This window comes from Chionomys nivalis, chromosome 16 (assembly GCF_950005125.1).
Source record: "Chionomys nivalis chromosome 16, mChiNiv1.1, whole genome shotgun sequence".
In the NCBI taxonomy this organism is placed as follows: domain Eukaryota; kingdom Metazoa; phylum Chordata; class Mammalia; order Rodentia; family Cricetidae; genus Chionomys; species Chionomys nivalis.
This window is the reverse complement of record NC_080101.1, coordinates 44,474,363-44,496,906: the sequence shown is the minus strand read 5'-3', so window position 1 is coordinate 44,496,906 and position 22,544 is coordinate 44,474,363. Positions and strand designations below refer to the sequence as shown.

The 22,544-nt window shown below is 39.0% G+C and overlaps 1 protein-coding gene across 2 annotated transcripts in view; it reads right to left on the bottom strand.

The window, feature by feature from the left end:
• Ythdf3 (YTH N6-methyladenosine RNA binding protein F3) overlaps window positions 1-18,814 on the bottom strand; it is a 33,004-nt gene extending 14,190 nt beyond the window's left edge. The window contains exons 1-5 of one of the 2 annotated variants that reach the window (XM_057790511.1): window positions 18,522-18,814; window positions 18,083-18,107; window positions 14,953-15,098; window positions 12,528-12,613; window positions 706-2,304 (exon numbers count right to left, since the gene is read on the bottom strand). In XM_057790511.1, the coding sequence (XP_057646494.1) occupies window positions 706-2,304; window positions 12,528-12,613; window positions 14,953-15,010 (1,743 nt within the window). In that variant the 5' untranslated portion in view covers window positions 15,011-15,098; window positions 18,083-18,107; window positions 18,522-18,814. The remainder of the gene's footprint in view (window positions 1-705; window positions 2,305-12,527; window positions 12,614-14,952; window positions 15,099-18,082; window positions 18,108-18,521) is intronic. The other variant, XM_057790512.1, reaches the window with a different exon arrangement.
• Window positions 18,815-22,544: the final 3,730 nt, after the last annotated feature.

Genomic DNA, 22,544 nt, shown 5'->3' with positions numbered 1-22,544 from the left:
CCTCTGCTCCACATATGTAAGAAGTCATATAATATTTGAGTTCATACAAAGACATGAATCAGTGCTGTGTTTTCATGAAGACAGAAGTGCCTTACCATTAAATTTCCACAAATATTTCCACAGTGGCTAATGTCATTTTCAATAGAAAGTGTACTGCGTATGAAAAAAAATTCATCCCTGCCCTTCCCATTCCCTTCCATTTAAAATCAGGCCTCCCAAACTGATGTTTAGTTCTGAAGAGAAAGCAACTCAAGCCTGTCTTACCTTGGGACCACATTCCAAGTTTATACAAATATATGTAAATTCAAGTCTCACAGAAAGTGCTAACAAGGAAGAATCAAATACTACAGATCGAATTCTAAAGGCATACCCTTCTAATCTCCCACCCTAATGTCAAATTCTTGCTCTATTTTGTTAGACATATGTTTCAGTTCTATAAATTATATACTATAGTTACATAACACACACACCACCTTTCTCATAAAACAAAGCATTAACAAATACTGGAAAATATAGCAACATCTAAGAGCAGTAACTAGAAGGGCTGCGGATAAGAGGTAGATCAGAGTTCTGTTTTTTAAGCTTTTGGTTTCTCAGAATAAAGTTCATAAACTATAATATTCAGAGGTATAAATGGATGCCATTCCATGCACTCCACCCATGAGTATAAATCCTCACACAAAAAATTATTGGATTCGTACTTACCCTTCGCATGGCTTCCTCCTCCTCTTGACGCTTTTCATAATGTGCAAAGTCATCAAAGATTGAGGTGGTATGCTTGAAAGTAGCGATTATTTTAAGCACTTGCTTTGCTTTCTCTAGGGGTACTTCTTGAGTGTCCCTTGAATTGGTTACTGGTTTGTTGTCATTGTTTTCTAAGCGAATATGTCGTAATTGGTTATTGGGAACATCTTTGACAAAGATCCATTTAACTTCAAATTTGCCCTTCCACTTATCCTGAGACCAGACACCAGCATATGCATTATAGTCCACAACAGACTTCATTTCAGCCACTCCACAAAAATGTCCACTGCCATTCACACTGAAGAGTAAATAGAGCGGGCCTTTCCCATTCAGGGAACGATAAGCTGCATCCAAACGCTTATTACCATGCTCAGTACTACACCAGATAGAGTACTTAATGGAACGATGTATATCATCCTCAGAATAGCTCTTAATTATAAACACACGTCCATTCTTCAGGTTCCAATCAAAGTCTTTGGGATTATAGTTGTTTATGGCCTTTAGTTTTTCCAGCACTGGATGCACCTCTACACTAGAAGGTGAAGCACTAACAGGTACAACACCTAAACCAAAGTTTTCATTGCCTGCTCCATTATTCTGGTTGAAGCCAGTTCCCCTATTCCGAGGAGCTACCCAGCGATTCTGCAGTTGTGGCTGCTGAGGCTGCACTTGGTGAGGCTGGGCCTGTGGCTGAGGTCCTTGTTGCTGCTGTGGTTGTGGTGGCTGAGGCTGCTGTTGAGGCAGTTGGCTTTGCACCAATGGTGGTGGTTGAATTAATGGCTGAGGCTGCTGGATTATAGTTTGAGGAGGCAGAACTGGTTGGGTTGGTGGAGCCTTTACCACTGACCCTTTTTCATCCCAAGTTCCAATATTCATGTTGTGTTTTATAGGAGGTGGTGGGACAGCAGAACCCCCAATGCCCACATTGCCCTTGGGTTTAAGTTTCGGTTGAGGTTTGGCAGGCTTTCTGGCAATAGCAGCCCAAGAAGTTGGTTTAGGTGCTGCACTGCTAACAGGGGGCACATTATTGGTTGCAATGCTAGTCATACCACTGCTGCTCAAGGCTGTACCTACAGTTTTTGTCACTGCAGCCGTCAGGTCACCACCAATTTTCAGTCCAGTCATGCCTTGCTCAATACTACTAATGCCAGGCACCTTGCTCAAAGTATCATTGCCAAATCCGGCCTGTCCATCAGTAATAGCTCTCCCAAGAGAACTAGGTGGATAGCCATAACTGCTACTATAAGCAGAATTTTGTGTTGATTGTCCCTGAGATCCACTTGTCCCCCATGTAGAGAAATCAGCATTACCAGGAAAAAAGTTAAATCCATGTTGACCAAGAAATGGAGGGGTATTTCCTAATGCCCCTGGTTGACTAAAAACACCATCTGGTATATAATGATGCTCTCCATTACTCATTTGTCCATAGGTTGTCAGATACGGCATAGGCTGGTCTCCAGCCGTGGACCATGCTGCTTCCCCAAGAGAATATGGAAATCCAATGGATGGAGCATAGTAACTAGGCATATATGGATCTGACATTGGTGGATAGCTGTTATTCTGCAAAACAGAAAACCACAATCAGTAGTGAAATGTACACTTGAAAGAGAAAAAGGTTATCTGAAATACTGAAAGCAGTTTAAGTGAATGAAAGAGATGTGCCTAATCAACATAATTAAAATTTCAAATCAATATTATCAGCAGAAATATTTACAGATGAGTACCATCGCCCTTAAGACAGTCTTGCTGCCCAGCTGTACTCAAATTCACTCTACAGAAGACTGGCCTCAATCTCACAATCCTTCTGCTTCTCCTAAGTGCTAGGATTAAGCATGTAAAACTATGTCAGTGATAATTTTAAAATATTACAAAATTATGGCATTTTTAGGCAGAAAATGTAGGAGTAAAATAAAGATTATGTTTCTGTCCCAATTTTAAAATACTGAGATTTTTTACAAAATGCTAATAAGCTTTACAGGTACAGAATTATAATATACATACAAGATTTAAACAAATTTGGAATACTATGTCAAACAGAGGAATTAAACTGCAGTCTTTATGATGGAATCAAGTACTGCCACTTAAATTTTGTACTTAAGAAAAAAAATGTAGAAATGCTGTTTCTGAGAAGAAAAATCAGTATTATGCCTACACCATGAAACACAATTAACTGTTTTACTCTTCTCTATTTTAAAAACAAAATACAGTAAAATATACTCTTCATCTTATTGCTGCTCTCAGAAGACACAGATTTTTAAAAGAAAATTCCATTGCCAATAAGGGAGACTCCAGAGGCTCTCAAAATAACAGTCTGTTGCTATAGCACTTTGGATGCCCACCAGAACTAGATGTTAAGACCCCACTACTGAAGACAACATACACTTTTAGTTACAGTAATCAAGAAGTCAAGAGGGAAATAAATTGGAAGCGTCCTCTCTTACTCTACTTGATAGCTTACATAGTGTAAGACAACATTGGATCTTATGGGAGAAAGGCATCAAGTGTGGACCCAGCTGTAGACCTTTCGAGTTGCAAAGCCAACCTGTCAGACAAGATGCCTTCAATGGTACAGCACTGGCATGACTGTTATGAGGGGTAACCAACATCTTGCTACAATAAAACTCCTTCAAAATCAGCCTTTCCTGCCCCAGCTGCCAGCGTCCCTCTCTGGTAGATCCCAAGTCTTCCCCTCTGAACCCTACACCCTACTTTACCCCAGCAGGCACCGCCTGCTGACCCAAAGGCCACTCCTGCCAGAGAGGCTGACTTTCATTTTCACCTCTCCTGCTGCTCCTCCAGCTAAATCCCCCAGTCTATCTCCAGCTCAGTAGCAGGACACCTGCAGCGGTTTTCCTTTTCTCCCTGCCTCCATGGCCAAGGGATCACACAGACCTACTACTCCAGCCTTCCTTTCCCCAACTCATCCAATTATGCCAGCCTCTAACAACAAGCGTTTCCTGGGAATACACCAACTGAGCAGGCCAAGGAAACAGGTCCACAGAAAAACTTCCTACCAAGCAATACACTGCTATCATTCTCTCCTAAAATTCAAAGAGGAAACAGGAACCAAGGGAACAAACACCCATTCAACAAAGACAAAACCAGATTATTAGCACATAGATCTACAATCATCCCAATACCAAAAGTTGCTAGAAGAAAAACTCCAACCTAAGGTTAACTACAACTATGAAAACCATAGGAAATAATATCAGACCAGCAAAATCAAAATAAAATGGAAACATTCTGTTATCTCTCTCCACCACAACCACAACAAAAACAAGAAAATAATGGGAAAAACAACAATCATTTGTCATTAATCTCTCTCAATTTCAATGGACTGAATTCCACCAATAAAAACAACAGACTAACAGAATGGATGAAAAACAAGACACAACCTTCTGCTGCATCCAAGAAATACACCTGAACATCAAGGATAGACATTACCTCAGAGTAAAGGGTTGGAAAAAGATATAACAAGAAAATAAACCTAAGAGTCAAGCTGGTAGCCATTTTAATATCTAATAAAATAGACTTCAAACCAAAAGTAACCAAAAGAAATAAACTACATAATCTACCAAGGTGATAACTGAATTTTTAACATCTATGCCCTAAATACAAGGGCACCCTAATCTGTAAAAGAAACAGAATTAGAGCTAAAATCATACATTGACCCTCACACATTGATGTTGGGAGACTTTAATATCTCACTCTCATCCAGACAAAGACAAAGAAATGATGGAGCTAACAGACTTTCTAAACCAAATGAACCTAGAAGATATCTACAGTCACCCAAACACTTTTAAAAGACTACACCTTTTTTGCATCTCTGGGAGCTTACTCAAAACTGACCAATGATGTGGGATTCCCCTCTGTATGCTGTGAATACCACTGGTTAATAAAGAAACTGCTTTGAGCCTATAGCAGAGCAGAAAGAGTTAGGTGGAGAAAACTAAAAAGAATGCTGGGAGAGAGAAGGCAGAGTCAGAAAAAAGTCATGTAGCTCCTCTGGAGACAGACACCAGAACTTTACCCAATTTCTGGTAAACCACAGTCTCATGGTGATACACAGATTAATGGAGATGGGTTAGTTTAGGATATAGGAGTTAGCCAGAAATACACTTAAGCTAAAGGCCAAACAGTATTACAAATAATATGGTTTGTGTTGATTACTTTGGGGCTGAGCAGACAGGAAAAACGAGTGGCCTCATACTACAGACCACATACTCAAGACACAAAGTAAGTCTCAACAGATACAAGAAAATCAAAATGACACCCTCCATCCTATCAGATCACCTTAGAGTAATGCTAGATTTCAACAACAGAAACAAAAAACCTACAAACTCATGGAAACCAAACAACTTCCTACTCAAGGAACAATGGGCCAAAACAGAATAAAGACTTTCTAGAATTGAATAAAAATGAATATACAAGCCACATGCCTTTAATCCCAGCACTCAGGAGGCAGAGGCTTGCGGTTCTCTTTTAGTTCAAGGTCAGCCTGGTCTACAAGAACTAGTTCTAGGAACTGCTCCAAAGCTACAGAGAAACCCTGTCACAAAAAAACAAAAAACAAAAAAAAAAGAGAGATACCCAAAAAGAGAAAATTGCAAGTTATTCTCAAACTCAGGGCTGAAATCACTAAAATAAAAACAAAGAGAAAAACACAAAGAATCAAAGAAATGAGTTGGTTCTTTGAGAAAATCAGTAAGACTGACAAACTCTTGCCCAAACTAATAAAATCAAAAACAAAAAGAGGGGAGTCACAACAATAGACACCAAGGAAATCCGAGAATCCTAAGAATACACTTTAAAAACCTGTATTCCATCCAACTGGAAAATCAAAAAGAAATGAATCATCTTTTCAAAAGATACCACTTACCACTGATACAAGAAAAATATTTCTGAACAGAACCCCCTTAGCACAGGCAGTAAAATCAACAATTAAGCAATAGTACCCATGAAACTAAAGCTTCTGCATAGCAAGGGACACCATTAATAGGACAAAAATGGCTGCCTACAGAATGAAAATTTACCAGCTCCAGAGCTGAGAGAGCACTAATGTCCAAAATATATAAAGAACTCAAGAAACTAGATCTAAAAAGCCAAAGAATCCAATTTAAAAAAATGTAGAACAGATATATACAAAGAATTCTCAATAGAGCAATCTCAAATGGTTGAGAAACACTTAAATGTCCAATATCCTTGGCCATCAGGGAAATGCAACACAAAACTACTTTGAGAGTCCATCTCACACCTATTGGAATGGCTAAGATCACTAACACAAATGACATCATATGCTAGAGAGGGTGGAGCAAGGCAAACACTCCTCCACTGTTGGTGGGAGCACAAACTTGCACAGTCACCATGAAAATCAATAAGGCAGCTCCTCAAAAAGTTGGGAAATGATTTACCTCAAGATTCACCATACCACTTTTGGGCATATACCCAAAGGACACTCTATCACACCACAAGGAGATTGCTGCTCTATTTATAACAGCCAATAGCTGGAGGGACCTACACGTACTTCAACAAAAGAATGTGATACTTTTATACAAGGGAGTATTACTCAGTTGTTAAAATGACATCATGCAATTTGCAAGCAAATGGATGGAACTAGAAAAAAAAATCACCAAGTGAGGTAACCCATTCAGTATTAACTTTATATAGACATTAGCCATTAAATAAGTGATAATCAAGCTACAATCCATAGATCCAGAGTGGGCCAGTATTGATGAAGGGTTCAGAGGGGACACATAGACCTCCCGAGAGGGAGAAATAGGATGAACTTTATTGGTGAACTGGGAGGAAGGGGTGAGAGCTGAAATGGGAGGATCAGTTGGGGAGCAGAAGAGGAATGGAGCTGAGGGAGGGAATGTAGGGAGAGGCAACTAGATGTAAGGGGCATTCGAGGAGCAGCAAGGAAACCTACAACAATGAAAACTTCCTAACATATGTAGTCAATTCTAATAAATTTTCCAAATAATGAGGAAGATAGAGTCCCAACTGGCCACTTCTCACCAAGTTTGTTTCATCTAACTGAAGTTGGCATAACAGTCACATGGAAATCCCCAAACAACCCAGGCTGCTGCCAAGATAATAAGCTGCTCTCCAAACTGCCAACAAGACCCCATTGATGACAATACCCACATAACTAACTCATTGAAGATGGAGAATACGAACTGGTGTCCACAAAGAACCTTTACCCCCATGTTCTAGTGTCTCTGGTAAGAGAAAATACTCCCCAGATTACCAAGAGAAACATAAAAACCAATCCAGCCGAAATTTTTACAATCTTCCTACCTAAAATATTTGCTAGGGCAATGTTGGCACAAAGCTTATGGGAGTAACCAACCAGTATGTGATTTGACTTAAGGCCTATTTCATGAGCTGGAACCCATACTTGACACTGCTTAGGTGACCAAGAACCAGAGACTAGACAGACAGCTCAAAGACCTAAGATAGAACCAATCACTACTAGTCTAAGCATCAACACCAAAAAGATGACTCCTGTGATATTTGCTATACTCATAGATCAGTCGTTTACTCAGCCATCATCAGGGAGGCCTCCTCCTGCAGACATGGGAACAAATACCCACAGTCAGACATAATCCAGAGAGATTGGAGAACACTTATCTCTAATTGGTATATTGCCATCAATTCTCTCCCCTCAGAGCTCAGGGGAAGAGCAAAAAGAAGAGTAAGTAGGGTAGGTAGTAGTAACTGAGGACAACAGGAGAACAAGGCTTTCTAAGTCAACTGAGCAAGGGTCTATCAACTCCAAAGTCTGAAGAACCAAGCACAGGGCCTACATGGGCCATGGACATATGAATTATAGCTTTCACTTTTCTATTTTGATGGAACTCTTGAATGTGTGAATGAGTGAGTCCTTGATTCTTATGGCTTCTCTTAATGTATAAAGAAGCCAAAGTGTGATAAATATAGTTAATAACTAATTCATTCCAAAACTGATAGCGGTGGTGTTTCAAGTGTTCACAGCATAAAAATATTATTAAAACTATTTAGGGTATAGTTTAAATCCCTTGATATAATCATTCCATGTTGTATATCCATGAATCATAACTATATAAATATGTCTAACTCTAAACACTTGATTCATAAAAGAAAAAAAATCCTCAAAATGTCCCTGGAGGTCAAGACAAATTTAAGCTCAAGAACTGAAAATGTTTAATGAAAGACAGTCTATATTTGGACACTGGTTTCCGTTCCATAGGTATACTTGGATTTTGCACATTTTATATAAATTTTACTTCTAAAAGAAAATAAAATATGTAATACTACTTATGAGAATGCTGGTTCAGTGAAGGAGAACTAATCTACTTAAGGAGAATTATAAGTCTGTAACATTTTAAGATAAATAAAAAAAATTTAAACAAGACATAAAATTAAACTTTAAAACAAGAGAAAGGGGTTAAACCTAAAAAGAGTTGAGAGAGGCAGCTGTAAATGACTTTAAAAAATCCTAAGTGTCAGAGAATTAATAAAAATATTTATTAAAAAGAAAAACATTAAGAAATGGATATGCTGTCCAGGCAGTGGTAGTGCACACCTTTAACCATAACACTCAGAGGCAGGAGTATCTCTGAGACCAGCCTAGTTTAGCAGAGTTAGTTCTGGGACAGCCAGGGGAACATGGTGAAACCCTGTCTCAGAAAACAAACACAAAAACAAAATAAAGAACCTGAAGTACTTCAGACTCCCAACTTCCAAGCCCAGAATCAGTTGGCATGCAAATATGATACTAATACAGGTGGAAACTGATGGGCTCAGAGCCAAAGCCAATGTGGGCTACATACATCAAAGCCAATCTCAAACAAACACACACACACAAAAAGGCTCTTCTGATTTCAGAACCAATGGGTTAGTGATTTTTACTGTATCTATAATGATTTTATTTACTTTCTTCTATTGGTCATTGTAAAAACTGAGATTTACTGCAAAAGCACTGTCAAGGCAATAATCCCAGTACCTGGAAGACTAAGGTAAGAGTCTCAAGTCTGAAGCCAGCCAGGGCCACACAATAACACTATCAAAATACAATCATACAGATGTCATGAAAAGTGTTAAATGTAATAAAATCTGTTTCACCAACTGCAATTCTTCACTCTGCAATTCTACCAAATAGCGTTAACACATGCACTCACTTAATATCTGTGTCATGAGTCCCTCATCCCTGCCACATACCATCACACCAGTGACTAGGAACGGAAAGATGAAGAACTCATTCTTTGTACTGGAATGTTCCACAATACAGCAACAAAAACTGACCCTCCACTTAACTAGTATTAAACTCATGTATAAAAAATAAAACAAAACACATCAGCAAAGAGCTAACTCATAAATATAAAACTTCACGGTATAAGTTTGAAGGTTTACATAAAAAAAATTAAGGTGCTTATTTTTGGTTTTTCGTTTTTAAGAAATAAAAAAAAAAACAACCTATTTTCAGAAAACGGTTGTCTTATTTCCCAAGGATGGGCATTGCTGACTAAAGATGAGATAAAGCATGTAAGTCATTTTAAATGCACTCATATGACAAATATAGCTACTTCTGTGAAACTCTAGTAGTAGTGGTTTTATGTGTGCTTTATTTTTTGTTTTGATTTTTGTGAGACAATCTTGCTATGCAGTGCAGGCTACACTCAACCTCACTTAGGAAGTTCTAGCAGTACACCATCACATCTGGCAGGTAATTTTTTTTATTAGTATTGACAATCACAGAATCAGACTTGGATTTTGGACTGTGGAGTGTAGTTACTGAAAACACCAGTGGAAAAATCACATCAATATCCAGTCATTGTTAAAGTACAGGGCACACAATGCCAAAACAGAATAAAACTTAAACATAATCATTTTCTCAAGCCTCCACTGGGAAAGCATAAGGACTGGTTTAGTGTCTTGGGATTCCACTTGGTTTGTGGTATGTACATACCCCTCTGCTAATAATGTGCTTACTATGCACACACTCCTCTCCAACCAGTACAACCAGCAACCTCAGAGCCACAACCACAGAGGACATGTTTCTATTCTTCTAACAACAATCAAACTTGGAAAGTTTCTATTTAAAAGTATTCTCAATGCATTCTAGTCTGAAGATCAGAGGAGAGATCCAGCCAGGGCTGATCTGGGGTACATGAAGAGTAAAACAAAACTGTATCCTTTTAGGAATTATACTCTTAAATCTACTTATTCCTATGTATATGACAAAATTAGATGCATATGGAAAGGAATATGCACAATGGAAAAATTATTGTATGACCTAATCTACCAATCAAAATAGAGAACCAACCAAATTACACCCTTAGCAATCAGCCCACCCTTCCTTTAGACCTTATAAAGAGAGATCCCAGACAGCAACTTAAGGCCTTGAATATTTTCACTCATGTGCCTGGCTGTTCCCTTGCAGCATATGCTAAATTTTTCTACTGTTTTGCTTTAAATAAAATTTCTTTGCTACTTTTGCAAATCAGCATGGGTTTTAATTTCAATTCTGTAAATAAATAGCCAAGAATCTGGAAACATTAAACACCAACAGTAATCAACACTGACCACAGATAGATAACATCAGTATTCCAACTTCTTCTTTAAATGTTATTTTCAATTTACATGGCATCTTCAACAAAAGGGCAACTGAAACATGAAACCTGGACTCAATCACCACATTATTGTGAGGATTTACAGGGAACCAATGATCTGTTTCCTTCCTCCTTTAAAAAACACTATAAAATGGAAGAAGTATGGTGTCAGATGAGTAAGACCAACATTTTTAACACAATCCTAGAGTTAGCCGATATTAATCGGATTTAAGTGCAGAAAACAACTTAAATCACCAGATGATTCATCTTTGTTCCTTATACTTTTTAAAATTAATTTTAAAAGCACAATGTGTGGAGCTGGAGAGTTGGCTCAGCAGTTCCTGCTTTCACTCAAAACTTTTAACTCCCAGGTCCCAAGGATTTAACACCCTCTTATGGCCTCTCCAGGACCACACATGCAACATATATTTGCACACATACACATAAAAATAAATCTTAAAAAGAACCTCATAATCTATCCATTTAACTTTAGCTAAATCAGGACTTCAAGGAACTAATTCATTAAATACCTGAACAACTTTATAAAGTTTGTCAATCATGCTTACTTGAGTTATTCCAGCAATAAACTTAGTTTCCATTAAACTAGCAATTCTCGAGTTACTTTTACAGTTCAGCTAAGAAATTCTGATTTAAAATCATATAACTTACCTTTAAGATCTTAGACAATTTTCCATTTTTTTCTATACAACAAACCTAGTTTCCTAGTTCCTTTTTGCTAATGCTTTTAAATGCACGCCTTGTTAGAGGTAATCATTTTTGGTACTGTGGAAAGACAAATGTTGACATCTTTTCTACCCCTTCCTGCCAAGCATTCACAAATTCTACCACTTGTTTCCATTCCTCCTAATTTATTTACCCCTCTCCAATACATACTAGGAATCTAAGACAGCACACAAACGAGAGTAAAGAAAAATGCCCAAAGGTAGATGAGGGTGACCAAAGCCATCACTTCTATAAGCTACAAATCAAGTCTATACATTCCACAAAACAGAAATCTTTTGTTCAAATTGTCTAATGAATCATTCTATGAGAATACTTAGTGCCTTTTCCTCTTACGCTTTTAAAGGAATCTAGGTTAAAGTTACAGAGCACATTTTTCATATATCTTTTTACATGTGGAAGAAACGATACTAGAAATTTCATTCCAGAATATTCTCATGAACTGGTAAAGGTTGAAATTTTGTTTTCAAAATTGGATTCTACCAGTGACACAAATTTGACAATAAACATGACAACAAAAATTTTATCAAAATATAAAATATCTTTATTTTGTTGCTTCTTAGCATTTAAATTATCCTTAAGAACAAATTCTCAAAAGCTACTAGAAGCTAGGCATGTAGCTTAATTGGGGTACATGACTTAGCATGTACAATATCACAGATTCAAATCCCAAAATTTTGAAGGGGGGGTACTAATGATCTATATTTAATCTCCATGTTCATAATAAAGAAGTATTTATAAAGTCCTTAATTCTATTCTCTAATACTGCCAAATTAAAAACTGCAGTAACTTAATAAAATTCAAATTTGAATATCTTAAAGAAAATATACTTAACTAAAGTTGTAAGATACAAACTAATCTATCCAGTGAAAGTTTCCAGCTATTAAGTTTAATTTGCTTTAGTTAAAAATATGTGGCTGTAGCAGGCAATAGCAGAGCACTTCTTTAATCCCAGAACTTGGGAGGCAGAGACAGGTGGATTTCTGAGTTCAAGGCCAGCCTGGTAGACCAAGTGATGGACAGACAAGGCTACACAGAGAAATCCAGTCTTGAGAAGGGGGAGGGAGAAGAAAGGAGGGGAAGAAGGGGAGGGGAAGGGAAAAGGGGCAGAGAGAAGAGAGAAGGAAAGAGAAGGTAAGGAGAAGAGGAAAGGAAAGGGGGAAAAAGGAAAAACATGGTTGCAATAATAAAAGATTAAATCATGTTAATATTCAAAAATTCTAAGCACAATATATAAAAATAACACTCATCTTTAAATATTTTAGAACCCCACTCAGTTACTTATACCCTAAAAGTAGTCTCCCATGCCACAGACCTTCAAGTGTTTTTCACCACATGTAGGCAAATTTCACATTAATCTTGTATTCAATTAGATGTCTAGTTGGAAAAAAAATCAGTAAAAAACAATAGAAGTTTAACTTCTTAAATCTGAATCTGCAGAAAACTTACCTGATTTGTCTGGCTACTTAAGTATGGCTCAAAATCATCATCATTTACAGCATCTTTTTGATGAATCGAACCATTTTGTACTGAAACTAAAAAACATATTTGTATTAGAAATGTTGTAAGCCTTATAAAATTTATAGCACAATATTAACATTTCAAACACTTTTCAAGCCAACTCTGAAAAAAAAAATAGTACAGAATTTCTTGCTGTTTTGATTTAAGAACTCTCTTATGGATAACCTTTAGAAATAATGCGTGCCAAAAAAAAACCCTAGATATCCCATGATCTAAAACCCAACATTATATAAACCTTATCTATATACTCTCCTTGATCAAAATCTTAAATATCCCAACTTCAAAATTATAGTAAGCAAAGCAACACAGAAATGTTGGGAAAGCTCCCTAAATTTGTGTATGACTTTAAAATAACTTTAAGTAATGATGTAGATAATATATTTGAGTATGTGACCTAACTTTATAAAAGTCTATTAATCTGATAAAGGTAAGAATGTTTTTCTTACCAAAACTGGGTCTTCTTCCTATTTTACCCAGGCTAACCCTGAATTCTCAATCATCCTACTTTAGCTTGTGAAGCAATGGGAATACAGGCATATATACAATACCAGGCTGAGCCTTCAAATAACTATTTATGACCTGAAGTTCCAGTAAAAAATTAAATGTCTCCAAAGTGGTTAAAATTGATGATTATGAAAAATCTAGAAAGGTCTAGGTCTGATGCCACATACTGGTTTCCACAGCACTTGAAAAGTAGAAGCAAAAGGAGAGAAGATAAAAACCAGTATGGACTACACAGACCGGGCTATGTAGCACGACCCTCTCATTAAAAAGGAAAGGCCTTATGTTGTTTTGGTTTGGTTTTTGGCAGTAGTGGGGCTGCCAACCCAGGCCTCGTGTACGTTATGTAAGCACTCGAGTTAAAAATCTCTAAGACTTTGATTCTAATAAATGTGTGTGCACATACCTTGATTCTCAAAGACTAACAACTCACTGGTGAAATTAGCATGCACTGAAGTTTTGTGTTCAAATCTAAACACCAATAAATAAGACTTTCACATGAAAGTAAAACTACAATTAAGACACCAAAGATGATGATGATTACTCATGAAACACATGAGAAAACAAACCAGAATGTCACACTAGTTCAAAACTACTTCATACACTGTAAAAAAGACATATTTTGTAGTCAAGAAAAAAATACATTTGGACACTGTCCCAGTAGTGCCTGAGTATAGCATATAAAACCACCTCCTGAATTTCAATTTCAGGTCTACTACCGAGGAGGCAAGTGGTCTCCAGTCGTGATTTGAGCTCATTAACCTAATAATAACTCAGGTTATTCAGTGCCTATTTCATTTCATCTTCGTATGAGATGACCATATTCAATAATCTTTATTAATACTAAATGCTGCAATACCCCAAATAAAACTAAAAATTATTCTGAACCAGATAAACAGACAAAGGTTATTGGGAAAGTATCTGATACAGTAGCAGTATTTGTTATTGAAACATGAAATAAAAAAGAAAAGGCAATTTGTGAGGGATGTCGATCTCTTAGAACTACTGCTCAAAAAGTATGGTCACAAAGTATGGCCAACTAATGTGGAGTTAAGTTTACCAGAATATCAACTCTAATTTTGTCCTAAGTGTACATTACCTAAAATGTAACATTAGTGAGCAGTGGCTTATGAGCAAAGATCTATTAAATCCCTTCATTCTTCATCCAATAATGTTCAGCGATAGCTCAAAAGTAAAACTACTCTGAGCGTGAAGGCTTCAGAGCTGACCTCTATGGCCCAAAGATCAAATGGATCCTGACTCCACTTACAAGATTCAACAGTGTTTCATAATGACTTCACCAGAGTCAGTTTTGGCTAAATGGGCTCCAGAATTAAAATATGTAACTGTTACTACTAACAAAATAAAACGGAGGGTGTCATCTGAGGGCTGAGGTAACCACTGCAGTCCCGTAAACAGATACACTCGTTCGTTCTTCCCATAGATTTGACTATTCCTTTATCAACAAGAGTGATGCACAGTCTTTTATTTTTTGAAGGCCAAAAAAAAAAAAAGTTTCTGACTAGAATAGACTATTAAACTAGTATGAATATCAGCCTGTATTAAAAACAATCTCTATCTCTTGTATCCATTAGTTCTTGTTTATCTAGTCCTTACTGCTAACATAATCAAAAAAGTATCCATTTAAAGGCTCCTAATAAGATACCAACTAGCCCTTTAATTTCAGAAGCATACTTTCTTAAAGCAACTGTTTCATTAGATTTTAGTTGTTGATCATTACTTAAGGACAATCTAATGCCTTGGAGACTGAAAGTCACTGAACATTAATGAAATCTAAGCCACTTCTATATTGTGTGAAAGTTCTTCAGGGAAAAAAGAACAGATGACTTACATGATTCTTCGCCTGTTTCCTCTGCCCTATGAAGCAAAGTCAAATCAAGATAGAACATGGGCCTTAGAAGCCAGGTGATTCTCTGCTCTGGTCCTGACTACATCAAGTTAGGAAAGTCAACAGATGTGTGCATCATGTTTTCCCACCTACAAAAACAGCGACAATACCATATACCCTCTATCTCCTTACAGGAATGTTGTGAGGATTAGTAAAAGTATGAAGCCGAAATAATGATAGTATGGTGTTTTGAAATCATTTCTTAGAGGGGGACAGAGAGAAGATACAACATAATATTGCTAAAATACACTAATTTTCTGAAACATTCAAACAACCAATTTCAACCTAATTCTTTTAAACTGAAGTTGTATAAAATGATGTACGTGTCCCGCCTACAGAAGGAATAAGGAGGAGGAAAAAGAACCAATTTCCACGTGTTGTTTATTTATATAAACTTAAGGAACAAAAGAAAGGAAGGAGAAAGACCTAAGAGGACATCGGGACACACAAATGAAGACACAGCAAGCAAAAGTTCTTATTAATAAAGAAAATTATGGACCAACAAATAATTATCCTTACATTTTAACTATCTTTTGGTATTATCTTGCCAAGTATAACAAGCAGGTCTGACATTTTACACAGGAAAAAAATTTTTCAGTTAAAAAAATATGTAAAAATAAATCAAAAATTAGGAATTACATTTCAGAAGCATTTTGTCTTTTCAAATAGACTGACAGAACTCCTTTTCATTCTTTTAGTCCAATAAGCCTTAAGGATATGCTTAAGAACACTTTGCAGAAAAAGACACTAAAGCCAGGTAATTCATAAAAGTAGTAGCATCTCGGAAGTCATATTAAGTCAACTAGTTTAAAATCTTAACTGATACCAATTTCTTAGGAACATAAGGTTCTTAAACTCTGAAATTCAAAATTATTAACCACATCTTTACAGTTGTAAAGCAAGAAAAAGTTACAGTTTCTGCTTAATAATAGTATACAGACTTACTATAAGATAATTTCACTAACTTAAAAATAAGTCAGCTAAGACAGAAGTTTTTCCTCAAACACAAAAAAGCTCCTAACTGCCATTTGTTATCAGTCCTGACTTGGCTTGTAATGTATTTGTAAACTTATGATGGTTCCTATCATTTTATAATGGTTCCAACTTACATGACTTTAAGCATACCAATACTTTTAGACCAGTAGCTTTTCTTCTCTTCCTCAAAAGAGGATAAAAATAATCCAGCAGATAGCATCTAGAGCAATAAGCTGTTGTAATTACAGTATATTAACAACAGGATTTACAGCCACTCTTTTTTTTATAGAAGAGAATGTTTTTTAAATAAAGTGCAATGTGCTCAACAAACTTGGTAAATCAGTAGCTATATGTGGTATTGAAACCCAGAACTGTAAGAAATCCCAGCCTTCATCCTAGAATAAAACTATAAACTGAACAAAAAGAGTAAAAGAAAAACAGGGAGAATAAAGAACAAGAACTATCCAAAAACCATAATGTGTATGTGTAGCTACATATCAAATCAGAAGTGACACTATCAATTAAAAATTCTCATACAAAAATGCAGTCACCAGGTGATGCAGCCTGTGGCTGGCTTCTGTATTTGAGACAATTTATAAGTAAGTAGCTGGTGTATAACAACAGAGGTCGCTAGGCCACACCAAAGTGAAGTGATTCCTGAGTAAACCAAACTCGTGGTAATCCAGGACAAGCTTACAATACCCCATCTAAATGGTGGTCTACATTTCTTATCCAAAAAGAATTTCACAGAAGTCACTTACCTTAAAATGCATAACACAAAACACTTAGCACTTCAAATAGCCTTGCATAGTTCTAGGATAAAACAGTTTATACTAGGCAATAATGACCACAGATTTCACAGATGGACAGATTAGCCAAAAAAGAAAAAGAAATTCCTTTTAAATTTACAAATGTTTCAGAACTATTTTTAAGTTAACCTCTAATTCTGAAGTTTATAATTATAACTAAAATTCCATAAGTTAATTCCTAAATGTTTATGTGCTGAAAGAAAACATTAATTAAAATAAAGCAGTTTGTTACCTACACACTTCAATGCGTCTGGTATATACAAATTTTTATATAAAATGCAGCATGACATGAAGGAAATTATTCTGTGAAGAGCATAACTATTTTCTAATTAACCAGCACTGCCACATAAAAACCCAGGAAAAAAATTAAAAACATCAACAGAAAACATGAAAGTTACACCTAAAGGGCTAATGCAGATCTTATTTTCTAAGCAGTACTTGGTTACTAGGGGGAAAAAAAAACAGGAAGTATAATTGTATTTAGTGTCATTTCCGGCACTGCAAAACGTTATAACTATATAGTTCATTGGAATGTTCTTTAATTGGCACCACCCCAAGAAAGGAGTTATTGTCCTAAACTAGTATCACATGATTTATGTCATAATGTTTCAATCAGCTGACTACTGAGTTCCACGGGCATAAATACAAACTACATTTATGTTTTAAATGCCTTACTTTTAATGGTAGTTTTTAAACAGTAAGTCATATAATGCTAGCAGTAACCGCACAAATAATTTCCTTCTCAGGTGATTGTAAGATACCAGATTGAGACACACCTTGCAGTCAGGGCTATACAATGAGATACTTGCTGTTAGGAGTTCTGTACTGCTGTTGCCTCTTTGCAAGCAACTTTTATGGATCAGTGATTAACCGTACGATTTTCATTCATGTGACACAGAACGCCATGTGAACTGCAAGTATAAATATTATCCAGACATTTTAAACAGAATGTCCACTTCAAGAACGTACTTGACTAGACACAAATGTAGAAAATCGTGACCTAAGTTATGTAACAAAGATAAAATAGAAAACTAAAGAAATATCTTACGTTTACTGAAATACAAGCAAGACAGCTGTTTATTCTTGCAGAACTTCGGTTTCTACAAACATTACCTTCAAACCCAGGAACTACCTAAATGTTAGCTGACTTAACTGCGATGGATGTTTTTCTAACCTTTACATTTAAGAAGAAAAGCAAAAACAAAAAAGAAGCCGCTGGCGGTTTAAAAATAACATCAGGGCAACATCTGAGAGAGAGAGAGAGAGAAAAAAAAAATAACCAAACTCACCTTTATTTCCTTGCCCTTTAGGTCTCTGGAGCAAGGCGAAAGATGTGGTAAAGGGAGGGGGAGGGAGGAGAGGAAAGAAAAGTGTGTTAATCAGAGACATTATCGGAGACAAGTTATTCAGAACAATCCGCGTAGGAGTGAACCCCGCCAGCTCCTCCGCAGCCACTCCGCCCGTCGGCCTCCCGCCGCCCCTCCGCAGCGCCGCCAGCGCCCGCCAGCCGCCAGCTCGGGGCCCCGGCGCGGCCGCCGGGACATCCGGCCCTCGGAGCGCTCCCGGGCGCCGGCCGCGGGCTCCGCCGCCAGCACGCACGCCGGCCTGGGCGGCAGCCCCGCCGGGCAGCCCCCGCCGCGCCGTTACAGGGCCGCCGGCGGCTAGAGGCGCGCGAGGGTGGAGCTCTGCGGCTCGGGCCTTGGCCGAGCCCGGGCCCTGCTCCCTCACCTGATCCACGCTAGTGGCTGACATTCTTCACCGCAAGCCGAGAGGAGGAGCCGCCGCCGCCGCCGCCGCCTGGGCCTCTCCGCGAGCACTCACAGCAGTCGGCTGCCGCCCTCGCGAAGCTCTGCTCCAGCCGCCGCCGCCGCCACCTCCGCTCGCGGGGACTCCGGGAAGCGGGCTCGCGCTCGGGAATCGCCGAAGGGGCCCGAGCTCGCCGCCGGCACGCCGCTCGTCCCCGCTCGCCCTCCGCTCCTCGGGCCCACAATGGCGGACCAGCTCCCGAGCCCCACTTCCGCTCCGGGCCGCCCTGACCTTCCGCTACCCAGTCTGACGTCCACGCACACCTCGCAGTTCCTCCCCCACTCCCGCCACGGACCCTGGCTCCGCCCTCGCCGCTCACGTCATCGAACCGGGGGGCGGGGGAGGGGAGGGAGCTGCCGTACGCGGGACGCAGGCGTGGGACGGAGCGCGTTGGGGGCGGGCGGGCGGCGCCGGCCTTCGGGTTCCCGCAGGAGGAGCCCAGCGCGGGGTGACTCAGGCACCGTAAGGTGCCGATCCCGCAAAGCCAGCGCGGGGTCCGGGACCGCGCTCGCAGCCGCCGCTTTGTTCCTCTCGGCTCGCCGCGGTTTTGGTCTTTAAGAATAAAGTAGCCCTCCGAGAGAGAGACAGTTGCCAGACTTCCGTCCCCCGGAGGGGGAAAAAAACAATGTTAAAATTCCACTAGGAACTAGTACTGTTACTTTCTTACCAGTTGGCAAAAACAAAGGAGGTCGGTCATTTAAGCTTTTGATATTTTTATTGGATTCCCTTCCAAGGAAGATTTCTTTACAGGTGTAGCGTGGACCTACATATCTAGTCCCATCCTTTCAAAATCACCCAAGTTAAGTGCTAACTTATAAAACAGAAAATTTGAAAAACCGTACAGTCTGGTTTGACAATATTTTAGAAACACTGGGTTAGGTCTGCTTTTCGTGTAAATCCTCAAATGGCATTTTTTGTTTGTTTTTCGCGACAGGGTTTCTCTGGCTGTCCTGGAACTAGCCCTTGTAGACCAGGTTGGCCTCAAACTCATAAAAATCCACCTGCCTCTGCCTCCTGGGCGCTAGGATTGAAGGTACGTGCCACCACCACCGCCTGACTCTCAAATGCCATTTTTAAGGTGTGGTCAGTCCAAATCTCTTCTGTTCTCTTCCATTCTAATCCCAAACTGTGAATCCTTCAATGTCCCAAGGTTTCTCTTACTCTCCAGTGTTGTGCCTCATCTTCCTCTTCCCAGTTTGAGCTTTCAGCGTTTATTGGTAAGAGACACTAAGGTGGGAAACTGAGACTACGCAAGAGAAAGAGTAGGAAAGCTCAGTCTTTCCTTGGGCTCCTAAGAAGCCTGTCTTTGGAATCCCATGAATCTCAGTTGAATTCTTTCCTGGCAACAATGTGTTTATTGCTCCTATCTGAAAAGCCTTGGTTTTGGAATCCCAGGAATTTCAGCTTGAATTCTTACCTGGTAATGATTAGTTTATAACCTTGGAAAAGTTACAGAACCTAAACTTGGCTTCAACAAGTATCAGTGGCACAGGTAAGCTCCCCGCAACCGTGGCCTTGTACTTACTTACTAGTTCTTACTTCCTTTGATGAGCGAGTCCCAGCATCAAAATTGTAACTTAGTGAGTATTCATTAAATGTCAAGGCATACTAGTCGATTAAATATTCACTCTATCTTGTGTGTTAACTCCTGTTATAAAAATTGAAGGCCAGGTGAGGTACTTAGGAGGCAAAGGCAGGCAGTCAGATCGCAGTGAGTTTGAAGATATCCTGGTCTACAGAGTGAGTTCCAGGACAGACAGCCAGGGCTATGTAAAGAGACCCTGTCTCAAAAGAAGGAAAAAAAAAAGTAAGGTTACAAAATAAATCCAAGGCCAGAAAGGGGCAAGTAAGAGCAGTTGTAACAAAAACTATATGAGTTCTGTACCTGGAACAGATGAGATAGATGCAGAGAACCAACCACTCTTAAAAATTTTCTTCTGACCTCCACATGTATATCCACACACAGACAAATGAAAAATAAATAAACAAATAAATGAATAAATACATGCATATATACACACAAATAATGGGCTAAAAAGATGGTTGGTTCATCAGTTAAGTGCAAGTACTGCTTTCACAGCGGCCTGGAGTTCAGTTCCCAGCACCTATCCCTTGTGATTCAGAAACCCCTAACTCATGTCCAGGGGTTGGGTGTTACCCTCTGGCCTTCACTGGAAGCTACACTGGTGTTCACACACCCACACAGAGACACATGCAGCATCTAGGGATATAATTAGTGATAGAAGACTTGCCTAGACTGTGAAGGTCGTGTGTTCAAGACTCAGTCCCTAGTACTGCACAAAGGAAAGGGTAGGGTTCAGAAAGGGTGAGGAATTTCTGATTAGTTTATGTGAGACACAATTTGAACACAGGTCTAGAGTTTCTATATAGCCTTCACGTAAGCCTCATAGCAGTATTCTATGAGTTTCTGTTGTCCTTCATTCCTGCCCTTCCCATCAACTCCACGTTTCCTGACCATAGCCTTTCCTCCTAACAATGAGGTCTGAACTTGATGAGTAGAATGCTCATTTCCTGCTCATAAAATCCCCTTAAATTAATGCAAAGTTTTGGTTGTTACTGGGGATAAAACTCAGCACTTTGCTTAAGCCAGGAAGTTACTCTGTCACTGAACTTTGCTCCCAACCATTTTCAGTGATTTGAAGTATGTTTAGAAACTAGCTAAAACCACTTCCAATGCTGCCAAGGATCTGTAGATGAACCTGGGGAAATGCTGCTGCAGAATCTAGATGACAAACTACTCTCTTAGAGGACCATGAGTCCATCAGCCCCATGGTCTTTATAACATAGTACCCACAGCCCAGAAAAGAAGACGGTTGGCTTGGCTTCGTCATTTACTATGTCTGACGTGGTGCTCTTATGCAGTGAAGTTCCTTTCTGCCTGACTGTAACTTTCAGATGTTTTTTGTGTACATTCAGGTTAGGTTCAACTTCAGGTGCCATCAAGTTTAAAATACCAGGAATTTAAATGGCCATCCGTGTTTCTTTTCTGTAAATGTGATCCGAGTTTGGCCAGGACTGAAGCTGCTATGGTGTCAGGTTTTTTTTCTCAACTATGCAGTATGCTAATCAATGAAATGGCAGGTTTGGTGAAAGACCAGAAAATCAGGTGTGTAGAAAGTAACAGGCCAGTCTCAAATTCACCTCCCTAAGTACAGCATTTCGGGATATTTCTAGAAGAAGCCAGGCCGTCTAAGGCACAGAAAAAGGTGATCCTGGGTAAGGAAATGTGACAGGTAAACCATGCATGCATGATCTAACTCGGTGGCTCTTTATGGAGTGTAGGCTCAAAACATGATGTTAGGATGCTCTCAGGGTCACCCACCAGATGCTGAGTTAAGAAAAAAGGGTTAATGCTTATAAAGCTGCTTTCATATGCTTGGAGAACTATGTAAACTGTTATTGCGTGCATAGGAAGGTTAATAGGAATTATTTCTTAGTGCTGTGTATTTTTATATCCCTGTGTTGTAATACCTGGGAAAACAAAAGAGAAAGGATTGATTGTGGCTCGTGTTTCCATAGGTGTCATCCTCAGCTACTTGGCTCTATTGCTCCTGTTCCTGGGGAGCATTGAACAAACCAGAATGACTCACTTCCTGCTGCGCAAGAAGCAGAAAGAAAGAAAAGGTCATGGACAGAAGGATAAACTCAGCAAAGATGCACGCACTCCCCTAGTGACCTGTTTCCCCCAGCTAAGCCCCACCTCCTCAGAGTCCATTTGGCCCTGAGTTAATCCCTTATAAGGTCGCAGGGCTCAGAAGACAGTCAAAAGCCCATCCGCTCCCATCTGCTTTTTGACAAGTGAGCCTTCAGAGGACAGTTTTCAGTTCAAATCCAGAGTGGGACACAGTATCTAACTTTTGAAACAAAAGTGACAAAAAGTAACTTTTCCCCTAGGTTTCACCTCTAGGGCACTAACACTTCCAC